Below are 18,316 nucleotides of genomic sequence, written 5' to 3'. Positions count from 1 at the left end.
TCAATTGGTTGGTATGTGCTTGAAGCCAAGGACAAAGGTGACTCAGCTGGTTTCTGCACTGAGTATTTAGTTACTATGTCTTATTTGAAGAACTGTCCAAGGCAGTTGCTTTTGTGGTGTGTGTCCTTATTTTTCTTCACACAGGGTTGGCACCTGAACTGCAGCAGAGCCTACCATCCAGAGCATTCTGAGGAGTCACTTAGGGATGGGGAAGCTGCCTCTCCTTTCTGATCTTGCTGGGCCTACCAAGGTTCAGGCCTCCTCTCTTCCTGAGCTGCTCTGGTTAGTGGCTTCTGAGATGGTAGAAGAGGACTCTCAGAGCAACATGAATCCCAAGGAAAAGGCCCAAGGCAGTGTGTCTTTCTTAATCCAGTGGTGGGAGCCCCAGGCATGGCTTCTGAGGCTCCTGGCCTCTTGTTTTCTGCCACACCTGGAGGGACAGGACTTGCTCTGGATGCTGAGTCTCCGTAACAGGCTGGGGTTCCCAACAATGGGGCGGGTGTCTTTCAGAGGCTTGCTGTCATCAGTCCCCTAACAAGCAGCATCAGCCTGTTGTGGCCTTAACAGCCACTGGGCACCCTGGCTCTGCCAAAGAGTAATGTGGCCTTCTTCACACTGACTTCATTCACCCATCAGCTAATGCCATGCTTTTCTTGGCATGAAAGCCTCGCAGCTTTATTAGCACAGTGATACCCAACTGAACAAGCATTCATCTCGCACATTACATCAAATTAACGTGTACAAAATTAATATTCCTGACCTTGCTAGTGGGAAGAACAATCAATCTAGAGGAGGTTGTCATCCTAACGCGGCCAGCCTTCTGGAGAAGTCCTGACCATTATAGTTTCAGCCACGTGTCCTTCCCTGCAGAGCCACACCATGCCCTTCCCCAGCAGCCCCTCTGGTCTGCTTTCAGACCTTTGGATACTCTCCCATTTTCCAGGGAGGCCCATGCCAAGCAAGACTGCTTGGAAGGTCACTAGTACCATCCAAGAAGACCACTCATTCCCTCTTTGTCCCCTAGAGGCTGTAACCTCCATCATCCGAGACAGTTTGGGAGATGTCTTTATGTGACTCCAGGTGGCTAGATGGATGGATAGAGACTTGTGTTTTTTGCTGCACTGAACTGCTGGGTACCAGGCATAAACTTTCCTTCTCTAGAACCTTTTTTTTCCCTCTCTCTCTCTGGTTCCTATTTAATGGCCCGAGAGAGGTGCAGTATGTAATCTGATGCCCATGGTGCTAGTTTGGCATGTTTAGTTAGGGATGCTGCCACTACTTCAGCCGCTGCTTCAGCCACTGCCTCAGTCTTGGCACAAAAAGGGGGTCCTACTGTAGTATTGCTGCTTTGAGCCCTCCCCCTGTGAGCAGCCAGGAGGATGTCACTCTGTCTTGCTTTTCCTCTTGCCAAGGGCCGCTGAGTGTCAGGGTGCTGGGACTGCCCACAGGGTGTGAATGTGTTGAGTCAGTGCTGACCCAGCTCTGAGCACCCTCTCTGGACCCCTCACCCCTCCAAGGCTCCTTGTCAGGTCTGAAGCAGTGAGTGGCTACCTCTGAGTAGCCCATACTGTGGGACCTCTGGACGTCTAGGGAGAACTCTAGGCCCCAAGTCAGGTTGCAGCAGACACAGCAGAGGCATTGAATGGCCTCCCTAAGAAGGATCACAATGAGGTGTGCAGCATGCTTCTGCAGTAGAGCCCTGCTTAAAAATGACCTGGAGGATGGTGTAGCAGCAGAAATTCTATGTCAAATGGGTCAGCTCATCCGGATTTTTCTAGGTATATTTAGAAAAAGGTGAGATTTAGGTGAAATTTTCAGGGATCTTTGACTCTTTTTTTCCCCACACGGAAGAAGGTGATCAGGGCACAAGCTAACCTGGCTGGAGGCTGGGGTTGTAGGGACACAGGCAGCCACTGGGTCTGGGTGTCTGAGTTGGCCTCTCCAGCAGACACCTGGCTCTGACCCCAGACCTGCGGAAACTCTTGGGTCAGGTCTAAGCAGTGGAACAGTGGATGGAGCCAAGTTTGTTCCCAGTCCTTGCCTGCTTCCTTCCTAGAAGTCCTGAGGACAGGGCTGGGGCCGGCGGAGCAGCAGGTGTGCAGGGTCAGGAATACAGTTCTGTATGTGTTCATCTCACATTGCTCTTCCCTCCTCTGCTGCTGCCTTTCAGTACCCTTTGATTTCCTCCCTTCTTTCCCTTCCTGTCAGGCTTTCTTCCTTTTCCACAGGCCTCATCTTAAGGCTGCAATAGGAGGGAGCACAGGCTTCACCCCCGCAGGGCCTTCCCCGTGAGGCAGTGAGATCAGCGTGGAGCATCTGGGAGATGCCCAGCAGAGGCCTTTCAGGGGGCCAGGGGCAGCCACTGGACTCTGCCTCCTGGGAGCTGGATGGTGGCTGGGCCCCTGTGCTGTTGGTGCACCTCTAATTGAAGAGTCCCTCCAGTGTGGAAATAGTTCAGGAATACCTGGGAGGTAGGCATGGTCAGTATGCCACCCTCCCTCTCTCCAGTTCATGGGAGAAGAAATGGAGGTTCAGGTACCTGAATCACAGCCACGTGACCAGCGGGGGGCACAGCAGAAACTATGAGCCAGGGCTTGCTGTTCATGACCCTGCACAGTTTCACAGAAGACAATGCAGTGCAGAAATGCCAGCAGCAGTGGCAGGTCCTCTGCAGGGTCCAGGCTGCTGCTCTCTTGGATGGCTGTCCCTGGCAGCAGGCCACTGTGGCTTCCCCTCTGCTCTTGCACTGATTTCTTGGGAGTCTGCTTCGTTGTGGGCCCAGGTGCTAGGGGTGCAGGCAGTGGCATCAGAAGTGGCCAAGACCCACCTGAGGATCTTGACATTTGTCCTTGTTCAGACACATTCTACAACAATGCAGAGGACTCGGGCCCTCAGTGGGACCTTAGGCCTTGGGTTTGAATCTGATTGATGATACAGGAGGAATAGATCCGGCCAGGAGGGCATATCAGGATAATGGTTTGCAGAGATTGCTGTGCGTGATCCCTGGAGGGCCAGGTCAGGGAATCCTAATCACAGACCCCATAGATTTCTTCCCAGTCTGTCCAATTTGTGGCCTGTCCCTGGCATCTTCTGGACAGTTCCATTTCCCCAGTGTGATCAAGCATGTTTGAGGGCTTGACAGGAGCTCCTGGAGGTTTGCTGAGGCCAGGGTGGGCTCCCCTGGCCATACTACATCCCAGAACGTCCTCTTGGCTCAGATCATCTCTGAGGCAGAAGCAGGATTGTCTCCAAACTGCTTCCTGCTCACCGTGTCCACCTGCGCTGGCTGAGTGGTAACTTCCCCCTTGACCATCCCCTCAGCTGATTAAATCATTTTTTAAAAAGAAAAAAAAAAAATCACGGTGTCATTTGACAATCTGGGTACAAGGGAGGTAGAGAAAAGGCCTGGAGTCTCCAGTCCTAGAAGTGACCCATAGCAGCTCTCCTGAGACCTCTTCCCTGGCCACTTTTGGTGTTGCCCTCATGGCTGCCTCTCCAAGTCCGCCTCTCCAGGCCCTCTCCTTTTACAGTCCTTTCCTCTTATACAGTCTCTTTCATTCTTGTCTCCTTTTTCTCTCTCCCACCTCCCACCCCACCATTCCTAAAGGATTCTTTCTGGTCTTTCGTTTTCTCTTCATCCTCTCTGCTGCAGTCCCTCTGCCCCTCCTCGTCCTTGTCAATCTGCTGGACAAGTGCAGGACACCTCACCACCTCCAGCCCCACTTTTGATTCCTGGTTTTCCTCCTTCCCTCCCTCTAGCCCCTGCCTCTCCCTCCACTGCAGCTAGGGCCCCCTTGTGGCAGGGAGCATGGTCACACCTTCCTAGGAGCGCACTCTCCCGAGCCATCTTTCCTAAGCAGACGGGAAAGTGCATCTGTGGGGAGCTGGTGCACCTTCTGGGGAGTTCTCAGCACTTGAAAAGAGTGGGTTAGAACTTCAGAGCCTTCATTTTAGCCCAGAAAATGTCAATGCCCACAGGGCAATTCACTTTGAAGTTGCTTCTGGAAGCAGGGCAGAGCCACACCTTCTTTTCCTTTCTTCCCACCCCCAGTGCCCCTTCCCTGCCACCCCACCTGCCCACCTGCAGCCCCCATGGCCTGAAAGCACAGAGCCAAGCCTTGGCCTCTTCACCTTTGCAGAGGTTCGTCATAGTGTGATGAAGGCAAGCCCCACTTGTCCTGAAATTAATTCCATTAAGCCCCAGCTTACTCTTTTATATTTATATGAAACATATTAATTTTTTTCACCTAGTGGTTATTTAGTTAATGATGATAATAAATATTAACGAGGGAACTACTGCCTCCTGACCTTCTGATTGACATAGTGGGTTCTTCGCGCCTTAGATACGTCCATCATGCACACATAGTGGTGAGCGTGGGCAGGGCCGAGGGCCCTCCTGGAGGGGCAGACTTGGCCATCACGGGGAGTCCATGAAGGCTCTCCCCTGCAGCCTGCTCAGCATCAGCGCAGTGCCCACTCCCATGCTCTTGCTTGGTGGGCCCCTCACATTCAGACCCAGGACGGGGCCTTGGGGTAAAAACAAGATCATTTTCTCCACCCCAGGGCCATTCAGAAGGTCAGAGACAACACAGGTGGAAAATGTCCATGCCCAGATGCACATATTAGGCCAGGTCATTGTTTTTTCTCAACACATGACCTTCCCAAGGTGTTGGGAACTTTGGAAGGAGCTCTTGTAAAGTTCAGGAGCTTTTATTGCTCAGGAGCATGACTTTACCTACAAGTCCCCTTCGACTCTGCTCAGCCAAGTTCTTTAATTGATCCAGTAGTCTGTCCATGCACTCACCTCTCCATATGGACTGCTGTCCTGCACGTGCTCCTCCTGGGCAGGGTGGGGGATGCGGTGATGTACGTAGGGAAGCAGGCACAGCAGTTTGGCTTCCATCTCAGGGAGAGACTGTCTCCTCAGGGCGACTGGGAAAACTGAGACACAAGTCTCTCCATTCACCCCTCGCTTGCAGGTCTCTGCCTGCTCCTCTGTTTCTTTGCATCTTTTGTGTGGTTTGAATGAGAGCCTCCTCCCCTCCCAGTCCAGCTGCCTCCTCCACTGGAGCTGCCTGCAAAGCTCTCAGTCTTATTTGTGAAAGAGAAAAGGGGCACGACATGGTATGCATTCTTTTTTATTTTATTTTATTTATTTTTGGCACTGGTGATTGAACCCAGAGGTACTTAACCACTGAGCCACATCCCCAGCCCTTTTTATTATTTATTTTGAGACAGGGTCTCACTGAGTTGCTGAGGCTGGCCTTGAACTTGCAATCCTCCTGCCTCAGCCTCCCGAGTCACTGAGATTACAGATAAGTGCCACTGCACCTGGCAACAGTGCATCTTTTATATATATACACATACACACACACATATATATATGTGTGTTTATATACATATATATATAAACATATATATACATCCTTTGTATATATACACATATATATACATTTTATTTTTTTTTGACTTGTTCTAATTAGTTATACCTGACAACAGTATGCATTTATCCATTTTCATTCTTGAACATGAGGTGTTTGGGTGTGGGCATAGCCCAGAGTGACTCCAGATGCAAGGAGACCACCAGCTTGGGTGCTTTCTCCCCTCTTCCTCAGCAGTGGGTTCTGCATCCTGTCCATCTCAAAGACCCTTCCTCAAGAAGTAGCACTTCCGAAAATGCCAGTCCCACTCAGAGAACAGAACCCAGGAAGGACTTTGCATTACACTCCAGTACATCTCTGTGCTGGAGTTTGGGTCCATCTGAGATGCTAGGCAACTGCGTAGGTTTGAAGAAGTCATTTGTGATGTTCCTTCATTCCTTCAGTTTGTGGATCTTTGTCGAGTGGTCATTGTGGTTTGGAAATGGTTTGAGTGTATCCCCCCAGGGTTCCTATGTTGGAGCTTGATCCTTGATGTGAGATGCAAAGGGCTGAAGCCTTTAAAAGGTAAGGCTAATGTCCTTAGGGCACTGCCCTTGGAAGGAATTGAGGCAGTTCCTGCAGGACCCTCAGTTAGTTCTAGGGAGAGTGAGTTGCTATAAGAGCAAGCCTGACCACTGAATTGCTCCCTGGTTTCCTGCTCTGAGATGTGGTCTTTTGCTTCCACGTGTACTTCTGGCATCTGCCATGGGGCCCTTGCCAGAGCCAGTGGCACGCTGTTTGGATTTTCAGCTTCCAAAACTGTGAGTTAAATAAACCTCTTTTCTTTATAAAGTTGGCCTCTCGCAGGTATTTTGCTAAGTAACAGCAAATGGACTAATCCAGCCAGATGTAGCAGATATATGGGGCATGGAGCGTGGGTTGGAGGGGACTGATCTGACCACACAGAGCTGACAGTTTGTTAGAACATCTGGAACCTCTGGCTATAGACCAGTGATCTCATTTGGCACGCTTAGTAATATGAACAGGAAGGGTGCTAATGGCACAGGAGCTAGAGTCAGAGAAGCCCTCTCCCCAGAAGTGGCCTGGAGAGGGGCAGGCGCCTCATTCTCCACTTCTTTGCATCTGCCTCAGGGTTTCCAGCAGAGGAGGCAGAATGGTAAGTAAGGAGCGAGAAGTCTTGGCACATTCTAGAAGCTGAGAGGAGCTGAAGAGGAAGCAGAGCCAAATGGTGGAGGACTTGGGGACTGCTTTGAGGAATTTGGATTTTCTTCTGAGATCAGTGGCAAGTCACTGAGGGTGTTCCATGAGGGAGTGACAGGACCAGCCAGTTACTTTACAACAATCCCAGTGGCTTCTGTTTGGGGACTCTCGATGGAAGAGGCTGAGACGGAGTCAGGGAGTTTGTTGAGGAGGGTTTGAGAAAGGCTGGTGGCTGGTCCAGACCCGGAGTGGGGCAGAGAGAAGGGGCAGATTCTGTTACGAAGGTGGTTAACAACACGCCTCTGCTGGAGTGACCTCCAGCTAACCTCTTTTCAAATGAGACAGCCAGTGTCTTGCTTGCCTACTATGTGCAAGGTGAGGATGCAAGGTCCTTGTCCTTAGGGGATTTAAGGAAGAATATACAGAAAGTTAAAGAGCTGCAGGAGGACAGTGGCCCTTCCCAGGGCTGTGCACGGTCCTTGTGAGGTGCAGGTGGCGCCTGCCCCTAGGGCCCCAGCGACCCTAGAGAACAGGGTCGCTGGGGCCCTGTTCTCATCAGGCCCCCCCTTTAGTTGACTTTCCACTGCCCACACAGACAGTGGGTGCTGACACCTAGTCTCCTGTCCCTCTTCACCGGATTCAGGGCATTAACTGTGTCTCGGAGTCCAGAAATCTTCCCTCTGTCCGTCCGGGTCTTTGCAAGTTAAGTAGATGACCTGATAGCTGTGTTTGGGAGGAGCTGGTATTTGTGGACAGTGACCCAGAGAGCTCAAGCTTATTTTCGGTTCTTCACCCTTTTCTCCACAAAGGCATATGGTTATGGAAGCGCAGAGGGGGGCGGACTCCTGGACCCTTACTCTAGGGCCCAGTGTTGTGCGGATAGGGAAACGGAGGCCCAGAGAAAGAAAACCATGGCTTGTTCAGAGGCTGGTGACCTACCTGGCCCCTGTGGTACTCAGGAAGTAGTTGTGGTTCAGATGAATATGTCCCATCCCTTCCCCTCTGCTGTCTTTCTGGGCCCATTTACACTTAGCGTGTCTGAGATTCTCAGAGGAATGCAGTTATTGCAGACCTAGTGGAAGGATTGGTACTTTGCCCTCCATTTTCCTGTGGAGGGAAGAACCTGTAGGATCTGTCTAACCATTGGGTCTGAAAAGAACACAGCCTTTGAACAGGAAGTGAGGCTCCCACCGTGGCAGCGTGCCAGTGCACTTGGTAGGAACCTCAGAAACCACAACAGGGCCATGCTGGGGTGCAGGTTGAGGCCAGGTCTCCCCAGGATCCAGACCTTCTTGGCACTGGAGCCTTTTAATTTCACTCAGTTGGATTTTATTCCCACCAGGGAGGTTGGCCTTACTTTCCTTTCAATATTAATTTCCTCCTCAGCCATCAGACTGATGACATTCTGATACTGCTGTGCAGTTTCCAAAGCTTACTGGAGGATGTTGGGGGCCAGCCTGGGGCAGGAGCTGGTCACATCAATGGTGGTGCATACAGAGGGGTGCACAGACAGCCTGCTGGTCACCCAGAGCGGTGTTGATGCTTCACAGCAGGGGAGGGGTCAGCCGGGAGGCTCTGGGGAGCCACGCTGCCCCTGAGTGGGAGATGGACAGCAAAACTACTAGTTTTTGCCTCTCAGCTGGTAGCCTTCTTGCCGTGGTGGGCTCTTTGGTGTCCACTATTGACTTGTCCTTACCTGGTGTCCTCCTGGAGAGGCTACTGGGGCTGTTGCTCTCCTAGATTTAATTCTATGGAAGGTAAAAAATGGGAGCCAAATGCCCAAGTTGTGGGACTGGAGCTTTATACCGTGACTGGGAATGTGTCCAGGACAGAAGGGCTTTGGTATCTATTCCTGTCTGCACAGGGCTGGGTTTCCCTGGGTCTCAGTGGCAAGGACACAGGCTATGTGGTTTCCTCTTTCTCTCCCAAGCTGGGCATTCACTACAGAGCCCCTTCCTCAATAGAAGCACCATGTGTGAGCCCAACTGGTGCTCTTCTGCAGATTGGGGGCTACCTCCAGTCTACCCTGTTATAAGCTGTCCTCAGCGAGGATTCTAAGAGGTTCCAGACCTGTCTAGATGCCCTGACCTGGGTCATGCTGTGTGTCCCTCAGCTAGGGTGACTATTTGCCCAGGACTGAGTGAATTCCCAGGATGCAGGACTTTCAGTGCTAAAGCCAGGACAGGTCCAAGCCAGTTGGGACACTTTACCCTGGCTGCCCTCCCTCCAGGCCTGCCATCTGTTGGAGTTTGTGAGTCCAGATTTCTAGAAGGTGCTGCAAGTTGAGGAAGGCTGCAGGGAAGATTGAGATGTCTTCTTTTATTTTCCTTTTCCTGTTCTGTTTTCAGCACACATATTCATATTCTTCCTTGTGGCCAGCAGATGAGCCTGCCTTGGCCTGTGCTGTGTTTCCCTATGCATTTTGGCTCTGGCCCTAGGAGAAGAGCTTTAGCTGCTTTAAGTTGTCATCTCTAAGTGCTTGGCCCCAGACTAAGGTTCACCCCAGCATCTCACACCTCAGCTGACCAGAGCAGGGATCTTTCTTCTGGGGATTTCTAAAGGACATCCCATGGCCCAGGCTCAAGACTGGTGCTTTAGAGATTGTATGTGAGCAAATGCATCCCCACCCCACAGCTGGTGTGAGCATCTAGGAAGGGATTCCTGTCCAAGTTCACATCACATCATTGTTAAGATGTTGCTGTTGTTTCAGCTTAGAAATCTTGGTGCCCAAAGAGGGGACCTAGGGACAAAAGCATCACAACTGAAGAGAAAGGAATGGCCAGGGGAAAATATTTATTTGACTTCAAGGGAATCAATTCACTGTCTTTTGGTTTTTGTTTTACTTATTTTTTTTTTTCTGATGTGGAATTCACCTGGGGCAAATCTTTAAAATTCCCAAATTCTACAACCAAAACTTCCCTTCCTTTTCTAAAAACTTTTACTATGTTTTTAGTCTGCCTTGCAGTTAGCAACACAGCATTCCAGACACCCAGCACCCTTGCTCTCTGGAATTTTGAGGCAAACTGGTACTTAGGAACTGAGAGGAAAAAGTCACTTTCTGCCTTTTTTCCTTTGGCTTGAAATTGTTGTGCAGGGCTGGCCACACCTGAGAGTTTGTAGGCCCACCAGGTGTAGCACACAGGACAAGGTGATTCAGTCAGGAGAAACCTGAGTCACTGAATGCAAGGGGAAAGTAAAAATCTACTCTGTCCTCAAATGTTGTCAGGGCCCTATGTCTCTGGATGTGCCCCTACTAGAACCTGCAACTGCTGGGCCCTGCCCTCCACCTGCTCGGGAGTGCGTGCCGGATTTACGTCCCTGGTTACATTGCCTCCAGAAAGACAGGATCCCTGTTGGATGCCCATGAAGCTTATGCTGAGTAAATATTGACAAAGTAGTCTAAAGAGCAAACACTTTGACATTTGTAAGGTCCACTGGAAGGTCTTGTATATATTTATACAGCAGGAATGAGCACCGCATACCAATTTTCCTGAACTTGTTCTGACATAATTCTGCATGGATAGTGTGTGTGTCCAGGTGGCTGAGAAGGGCTGAATATCCACGTGGGAAGCAGGGCCAGGGCTGGGTGGTAGGAGATCCTCATCTTCCCTCCCAACCGCAGCAAACCAGCACCCATCCCTGAGAGGCAACTCACCCTGAGCTTTTAGGAGACCTGCTTTTCCAGCAGGAAGGAAAAAAAAAGAAGCCATAAAACCTTGTTTTTAATTTATTGCAATTGATGTACTTTCTTTTTACTTCGTAAAAATTTTATTGATGTTTTTGTACTTTATATTTATTAAAGATTGAGCCTCAAAAATGTAATGAGTAAAAAATGGTTGCTTAATTTAAATTGTGAATCTGTCTGTTAAGAAATGCATTAGGGGTAGGAGAAGCATAAGACATATTAATTGACAGACAGGAACTGCTGTCTCTGAGGTTGATACAAGTAATTTATTACTTTAGAAATGAATGCCACCTCCAGAATGTGCTTCATTAATTTCAAATTTAGTTTTAATTTCAAGCTGTTGCCCCTTGAGAAGAATAAGGTGGCAAATTATGTTTGAAGAGCAGATTTTTTTTTTTTTGCTCCAAAGAAACACCACATTTTAACTATTGAGTTTTGCAAATAATGGTGCCCATCTAGTTTGCTGCTTTCTCCTGAGAACCAAGAACATAATCTAGGTATGAGCAACACTTACTAATGTGTTTTTCCCTTTCTCTCCTTCTCCTTCCCCCTCTTCTCTCCATCCTGCCTGTCCTTCGCTCACACCTGTTATCCTGGCAGCCTATGTTTCCGATGAGTTAAAGGCAGCTGCCCTGGTAGACGAAGATATAGACCCAGAAGAGCACCCGGCAGATGGAGAACCCTCGGCCAAGTACATGTGCCCCGAGAAGGAGCTCACCAAGACCTGCCCCAGCTACCAGAACTCCCCGGCGGCTGAGTTTTCCAGTCACGAGATGGACAGCGAGTCGCACATCAGTGAGACCAGTGACCGCATGGCTGACTTTGAAAGTGGCTCCATCAAGAATGAAGAGGAGACCAAGGAAGTCACGGTGCCTCTGGAGGACACGACCGTGTCGGATAGCCTGGAGCAGATGAAGGCCGTGTATAACAACTTCCTCTCCAACTCCTACTGGTCCAACCTCAACCTCAACCTGCACCAGCCCTCCTCGGAGAAGAACAACGGCAGCGGCAGCAGCAGCAGCAGCAGCAGTAGCAGCAGCAGCTGCGGCAGCGGGAGCTTTGACTGGCACCAGAGCGCCATGGCCAAGACCCTGCAGCAGGTGTCCCAGAGCCGCATGCTGCCGGAGCCCAGCCTCTTCAGCACGGTGCAGCTGTACCGGCAGAGCAGCAAGCTCTATGGCTCCATCTTCACCGGGGCCAGCAAGTTCCGCTGCAAAGATTGCAGCGCCGCCTACGACACCCTGGTGGAGCTGACGGTGCACATGAACGAGACGGGGCACTACCGCGACGACAACCACGAGACTGACAACAACAACCCGAAGCGCTGGTCTAAGCCTCGCAAACGCTCCTTGCTGGAGATGGAAGGGAAGGAAGACGCCCAGAAGGTGTTGAAGTGCATGTACTGTGGCCACTCCTTTGAGTCCCTCCAGGACTTGAGCGTCCACATGATCAAAACAAAACACTACCAAAAAGTGCCTCTGAAGGAACCCGTCACTCCTGTCGCAGCCAAAATCATTCCCGCTGCTCGGAAGAAAGCTTCGCTGGAGCTGGAGCTGCCCAGCTCCCCGGATTCCACAGGTGGAACCCCCAAAGCTACCATGTCGGACACCAATGATGCGCTTCAGAAGAACTCCAACCCCTACATCACGCCAAATAACCGGTACGGCCACCAGAACGGGGCCAGCTACGCTTGGCACTTTGAGGCCCGCAAGTCCCAGATCCTGAAGTGCATGGAGTGCGGCAGCTCCCATGACACGCTGCAGGAGCTCACGGCTCACATGATGGTTACCGGCCACTTCATCAAGGTCACTAACTCGGCCATGAAGAAGGGGAAGCCCATCATGGAGACGCCCGTCACGCCCACCATCACGACCCTGCTGGATGAGAAGGTACAGTCTGTGCCCCTGGCGGCCACCACTTTCACGTCCCCCTCCAATACTCCTGCTAGTGTCTCCCCGAAATTGAATGTGGAGGTCAAGAAGGAAATGGACAAGGAGAAGACAGTCCCTGACGAGAAACCCAAGGAAAAGGAAAAGCCTGGCGAGGAAGAAGAAAAGTACGACATCTCCTCCAAGTACCATTATCTGACTGAAAATGACTTAGAAGAGAGTCCCAAAGGGGGTTTAGATATCCTCAAGTCCCTAGAAAACACGGTGACATCTGCGATCAACAAGGCCCAGAATGGCACTCCCAGCTGGGGCGGCTATCCCAGCATCCACGCCGCCTACCAGCTCCCCAACATGATGAAGTTGTCTCTGGGCTCATCGGGGAAAAGCACACCCCTGAAACCCATGTTCGGCAACAGTGAGATGGTGTCTCCCACCAAAACCCAGACCCTGGTCTCTCCGCCCTGCAGCCAGACTTCCCCGATGCCCAAGACAAACTTCCATGCCATGGAGGAGCTGGTGAAGAAAGTCACTGAGAAAGTTGCCAAAGTCGAGGAGAAAATGAAGGAACCCGAGGGCAAGCTCTCTCCGCCCAAGCGGGCCACCCCCTCCCCATGCAGCAGTGAACTCAGCGAGCCCATCAAGATGGAGGCTTCCAGCGACGGGGGCTTCAAAAGCCAGGAGAACAGCCCCAGTCCCCCGCGGGACGGGTGCAAGGAGGGGAGCCCCGCGGCAGAGCCGGTGGAGAACGGCAAGGAGCTGGTGAAGCCCCTGAGCAGCGGCCTGAGTGGCAGCACGGCCATCATCACTGACCACCCACCCGAACAACCCTTTGTCAACCCTCTGAGCGCCTTGCAGTCGGTCATGAACATCCACCTGGGCAAGGCTGCCAAGCCCTCTCTGCCAGCGCTGGACCCCATGAGCATGCTTTTCAAGATGAGCAATAGCCTGGCTGAGAAGGCGGCCGTGGCCACCCCACCACCCCTACAGGCCAAGAAGGCAGACCACCTCGACCGCTATTTCTACCACGTCAACAACGACCAGCCCATAGACTTGACAAAAGGGAAGAGTGACAAAGGCTGCTCTTTGGGTTCAGTGCTTTTGTCCCCCACGTCCACATCCCCGGCAACCTCCTCATCCACGGTGACAACGGCAAAGACATCTGCCGTCGTATCATTCATGTCAAACTCGCCGCTACGCGAGAATGCCTTGTCAGATATATCCGATATGCTGAAGAACTTGACAGAGAGCCACACGTCAAAATCCTCCACTCCTTCCAGCATCTCTGAGAAGTCTGACATTGACGGGGCCACTCTGGAGGAGGCCGAGGAGTCGACGCCTGCGCAGAAGAGGAAGGGCCGCCAGTCAAACTGGAACCCCCAGCACCTGCTAATCCTCCAGGCCCAGTTTGCCGCCAGCCTCCGGCAGACCTCCGAAGGGAAGTACATCATGTCAGACCTGAGCCCCCAGGAGCGCATGCACATCTCAAGATTCACGGGGCTGTCCATGACCACCATCAGCCACTGGCTGGCCAATGTGAAATACCAGCTTCGGAGGACAGGTGGAACAAAGTTCCTCAAAAACTTGGACACTGGCCACCCCGTGTTCTTTTGTAATGACTGTGCGTCACAAATCAGGACTCCTTCCACATACATCAGCCACCTAGAGTCACATCTGGGCTTCCGGCTACGGGACTTATCCAAACTGTCCACCGAACAGATTAACAATCAAATAGCACAAACCAAGTCACCATCAGAAAAATTGGTGACGTCCTCCCCGGAGGAGGACCTGGGGACCTCCTATCAGTGCAAACTTTGCAATAGGACCTTTGCGAGCAAGCATGCCGTTAAGCTTCACCTTAGCAAAACACATGGGAAATCGCCCGAAGACCATCTTCTGTATGTCTCTGAGTTGGAGAAGCAGTAGCGTTTGCTTCTGATGGAAAGGACTGCAGTTTGCTTTGAGGGAAACTGTTGAAGGCACCTTAAGGCCCCTCTGTCTTGTTCTTGGCACATGTTCTTATGTTAACCGCAGAGGATCACTCTGGGCTGGACTGTTTTGTATAACTGTACAGTGTTTAATAGAGGTGCATAATCAGCTGTTGTTACTGGTAAAATATGAAGGTTAAAATGCAGTGGTAAGTGTTTGGAACTTTGTGTAAATGGGATTTAGTTGTGAGCATCCCCCCGATGCTTCAAGCTGCATGCATTAACAGACAGTTTAATTAAGCATTTATAACGAAATCAGGCACACTTTTTCCGTGAGACTCGAGTGTGCTGGTATTTCTCACCCTTTCATCTTTAGCCCTCTGAGTACTTTGAAGCACTTTTGCATTAATTTGATTAAAAAATAAAATAAAATAATAATAATGTATGAAGCTCTGTTTTTTAAACTCCTTACCAGCTTAGTTATAATTAATAATATGAACCTCCATTTATGCAGGTCTGCAGGGGTATAACACGCCTTGAAATTTAAAAGAATATTATTTTCACATTGAAACATAGATGTATATATTGTATAGATTTCAGACTCTTATGAAAAAAATGTGATTGTGGGTAAATGACCTTTTTTCTTGCATTTATAGCAACAGTGTTTTATGTACCTGCTATGCTCTGGGCATAAGCCGTGCCTATGTATAGTGTATATTTCTTTTTCTTTTTCTTTTTTAAGGTCTATGGGTTTTGTTTTTTACATGCAAACATTGTAAATTATACAGAAGATACCACAGATAGCATTTATAAAATATACAGAAACATTATCTGAAAGCAAAGTATGATTGTTTGTTTTGCTACCCAGTACATCTATATTGATAGAGGTTCATGTTTAAATTATACATATTTATTAGCATCATATTATCATTTGTTTTGAGCAGTCTGAATAAACGAGGCCAGGAAATCCATCCCTGGCAGGCATCATACTATTTTGCACATGATTTTTAAAGGTATTTATTAGAAAGCAAAGAACGCTCAAAATAAACTCAGTGCTCAAAGGGTTAAGTCTATTTGAAAAGGAAAAAAAAGAACAAAAAAAAAAAAAACTTGTACTGTATTTCCTAAACATTGATAAAGCCTTTAAAATGTTTGTACTGTAATACTTTGCTTAAGTCATGAGGCATTCTGTGATACAACCTCTTTCACTTATTTATAAGCCCTCTTGGTTGCTATTTCATATTGTAGGATACCTTTTTATTTCAATTGGTAACTTTCTGTTTTGTTCTTCCTAATTATTCTCCCAAGATCCCACACTGCAGCTTTATCTTTAGGCTTATGAAAGGTAACCCGTGGTTACCGGCTCTCCGAGTGATTCTGTTCTTCTCCATTTTTGGCAGTTAATTTGCAGAAGTAACTGACAGCTGACACCATATGAGAACCTATGTATAAAATATTGGCATGTAAACAGCACAGACACCGGAACACACTCTGTGCCCTGTTTTGTTGTTGACAATGAAACACCATTATGTGACTCTTCATATAACCCTTTTTTCTACGGCAGCATTAAAATTGTCTTTTTGCTATAATTTTGTGTTGCGTTCACAATTATGTCTGAAATGTGCTACGACTAACGAGCACATTAAAATTAAATTGTATGCGATCTGTTTATGACTGAGTTGGTTGCTGTGTCTGCCAGGTGCTGGCAGTAGGAGGCTGCACGTAAATCAAGGGAGTTTTAGTGAACTTTGGTGTTTGCAGAGCAGCGAGCACTCAGTGGCCGCTTGGATAGAATTTTTCCCCAAGAACAAAAATTTGAAAGGAAGGGGGACATGCAGGTGAGGTCAGAGTCCCTGTGGGAAAGCCATGGTAGACAGCACTGAGTGTCAGAGCTTCCAGTCACTCCAGACCAACCCTCGTGGTCTGTCTCCCTTGTACATGCAGAGCAGTCGGGACCCTGAGCTGTGCAGGAAGCTGAAGGAGAAGGATCCTTGGAAGATTCTCTGCGGGGTGGTTACTTCGTGTTGATTTAGGATTTTCAAAGAGCAAAAAGCAGAGCAGAACTGGGCAGTGGGACTTCGGGGTCCGTCCCTGTCTCGCTCTCCTGTGCTAAAGCAAGCAGAGATAACAAGGCGGGGGAAGGGCACGGGAGGAGACTGAACCCATCTAAGGGAGGAGGGGGGGGAAGCATTTATATGATAATCACAAGCTTTTATTGGCCCCGGCAAATCATGCCAACAAAACGCTGGGAACATCATGTAAAATTGTAAAATACCTTTATTACTATATTCAAACTACTCCTGCAGTTACGCAGCATCGTAGCTCCTAACCTAGAATTATACAAATGAGAGATGTGTTACATCCATGTAATACATAAAACACCTCAACTTTAAGAAAAACGTACCCTTTTATTAAAAATTTAAATTAAGCCCTTTCAAAGATGTTCGGCAACACGCCCAGGGCTTTTCGGCTGGTCCCCACCCCTCCTTGTCAAGATGGGTCCAAATGTTCTGTCTACTCTGCTTTCTCTCTGCAATCCATCTCTCTTCTGGTTTTTAGAGAGAACCTCACTGGAGTTTAAAATGAGCTTTTGGCAAATAGCGCCATACCAGCTCTGCTCTCACCTGTGATGCTCCGCACACACATGGGCTCTGCTGGAAGGTGGGTGGAAAGAGCTGTTCCCTTGGGTCCAGGGCCTGCCCCATTCCCCAACTTCAACATAGACTACCCCTGCCCCCAAGCAGTTCTTTGCCCTGCCAGCCTTTACCTGGGAGGAGCTGAGTGACACATGCATTTCCTTGGAGGAGTTGGGGGATCGGTTTCCCCCCAGAACCTGGCTCAGGGGACAGAGACACCCTCCCTCCTGTGCCTTCCCCATCTTCACATCCTGGAGCCCAGATTTCCACTCTTGAATTTTTCACAGGTTAAATATAGCATCGGTTTATTAGAATCCAAAGTCCTGCATCTAACAGATTAAACTGACAACACTTCCATCACTACCAGGGCCCATGTGGCTTGAAGGGAGATGGGATTTGTACGAGTGATGGCGGACCCCCCTTTTTATAGTTTGGGAGAAGGACCCAACACTGCCCATGTCCTCCTCACCCTACTCGCAGGATTATCTTCAGGACTTTTCAATTTAGGGAGAGAAGTGAGGATTGACAACCAAGGTAGGTTAGCCCTGTTCTGCTGCTCCTTTGGCATCTTGGGCTCATAGCCAGGAAAGGACTGCTCATATTAATGGGGACCAGGAATTGATTTTATTTCCAAGAAGACATAGTAACTGGGCAGTTGAGGGTGCCAGGCTTGAATGAAGATCCCCTTGGAATAAGGACAGTCTCTTTAGCATGCAGCCTGGGGGTGGGGCTGGATTGAGGGGGTCTCACCCCACTTGGAAAAGCTGGGCTATTTTCTCTCAAAGGCACCAAACCCTTACCTGGCTAAAGAGTGGGCCACTCTCAGGGAGGGACTTTGACTTGCAGCCCAGCATGGCCCTGATTTCCCTGAGATCAAAGAGAAGAATCTAAAGTCAAATTCCAAGTCTGTTGTCATTGGATTCATCTTCTGTGACTGGTGTTTAAAGAGCAGGTGAGTGGAGGAAGCACTTGGTTGTCCGAGTCCAGTCTTCAAGGGGTCCAGGGAGGAGGGGGATGTTGCCAGGGGAGGCGGGTTTAATCACAGGTGTGTAGGTGACCCTGACCTCACCCCGCCCAAGCCCAGTCTTGTTGCAGCCCTACTGTATATCTTCCAGCCATCACATTTACGCAGTATCTTAAAATAACATTTGTGATAAATGTGCAATTTAACTAATTTATGGTGCTATGATGTGCTCAGGGCTACATGCAAGATGAAAATCTTAAATGGAGCTTGAACAGCTCACTTCACAACAAGAAATCAATATGCCACATCTTAGCTATTCGCTGCAGTCAACATTTAGCAAAAATATCAGGGATGTATCTTTAAGTTTTAGGCAGCAAGAATTCTATAATTAACCAAAATCTTACGTGTAACTTAGGGTTGGTTATGAGGACCCAATCTCCCGGTACCTTTGTTCTATTTTCATTCTGCAAAAGGAAAAATATATACATATATATATATATATATATATATATATATAGAGAGAGAGAGAGAGAGAGAGAGAGAGAGAGAGAGAGAACCAGGCCAAACAGCACTTCTGTCTTCTGTTCAGGGTGCCCTGTGCTCAGAAGGAGGTGGTGTATCCTGGGAGGCTGCCCA

At 49.3% G+C, this 18,316-nt stretch overlaps 1 protein-coding gene across 5 annotated transcripts in view; it reads left to right on the top strand.

Moving 5' to 3' along the window:
• The window catches only part of TSHZ3 (teashirt zinc finger homeobox 3), a 69,053-nt gene extending 53,133 nt beyond the window's left edge, over nucleotides 1-15,920 (top strand). For all 5 annotated transcript variants that reach the window (XM_079117100.1, XM_079117102.1, XM_079117101.1 and 2 more), the window contains one exon: nucleotides 10,867-15,920. In XM_079117100.1, coding sequence (XP_078973226.1) covers nucleotides 10,867-14,078 — 3,212 coding nt within the window. In that variant the 3' untranslated portion in view covers nucleotides 14,079-15,920. The remainder of the gene's footprint in view (nucleotides 1-10,866) is intronic.
• Nucleotides 15,921-18,316: the final 2,396 nt, after the last annotated feature.

The sequence above is a fragment of the Sciurus vulgaris genome, assembly GCF_902686455.1.
Source record: "Sciurus vulgaris genome assembly, chromosome: 17".
Taxonomy (NCBI): domain Eukaryota; kingdom Metazoa; phylum Chordata; class Mammalia; order Rodentia; family Sciuridae; genus Sciurus; species Sciurus vulgaris.
This window is presented reverse-complemented; position numbering and strand designations above follow the sequence as displayed.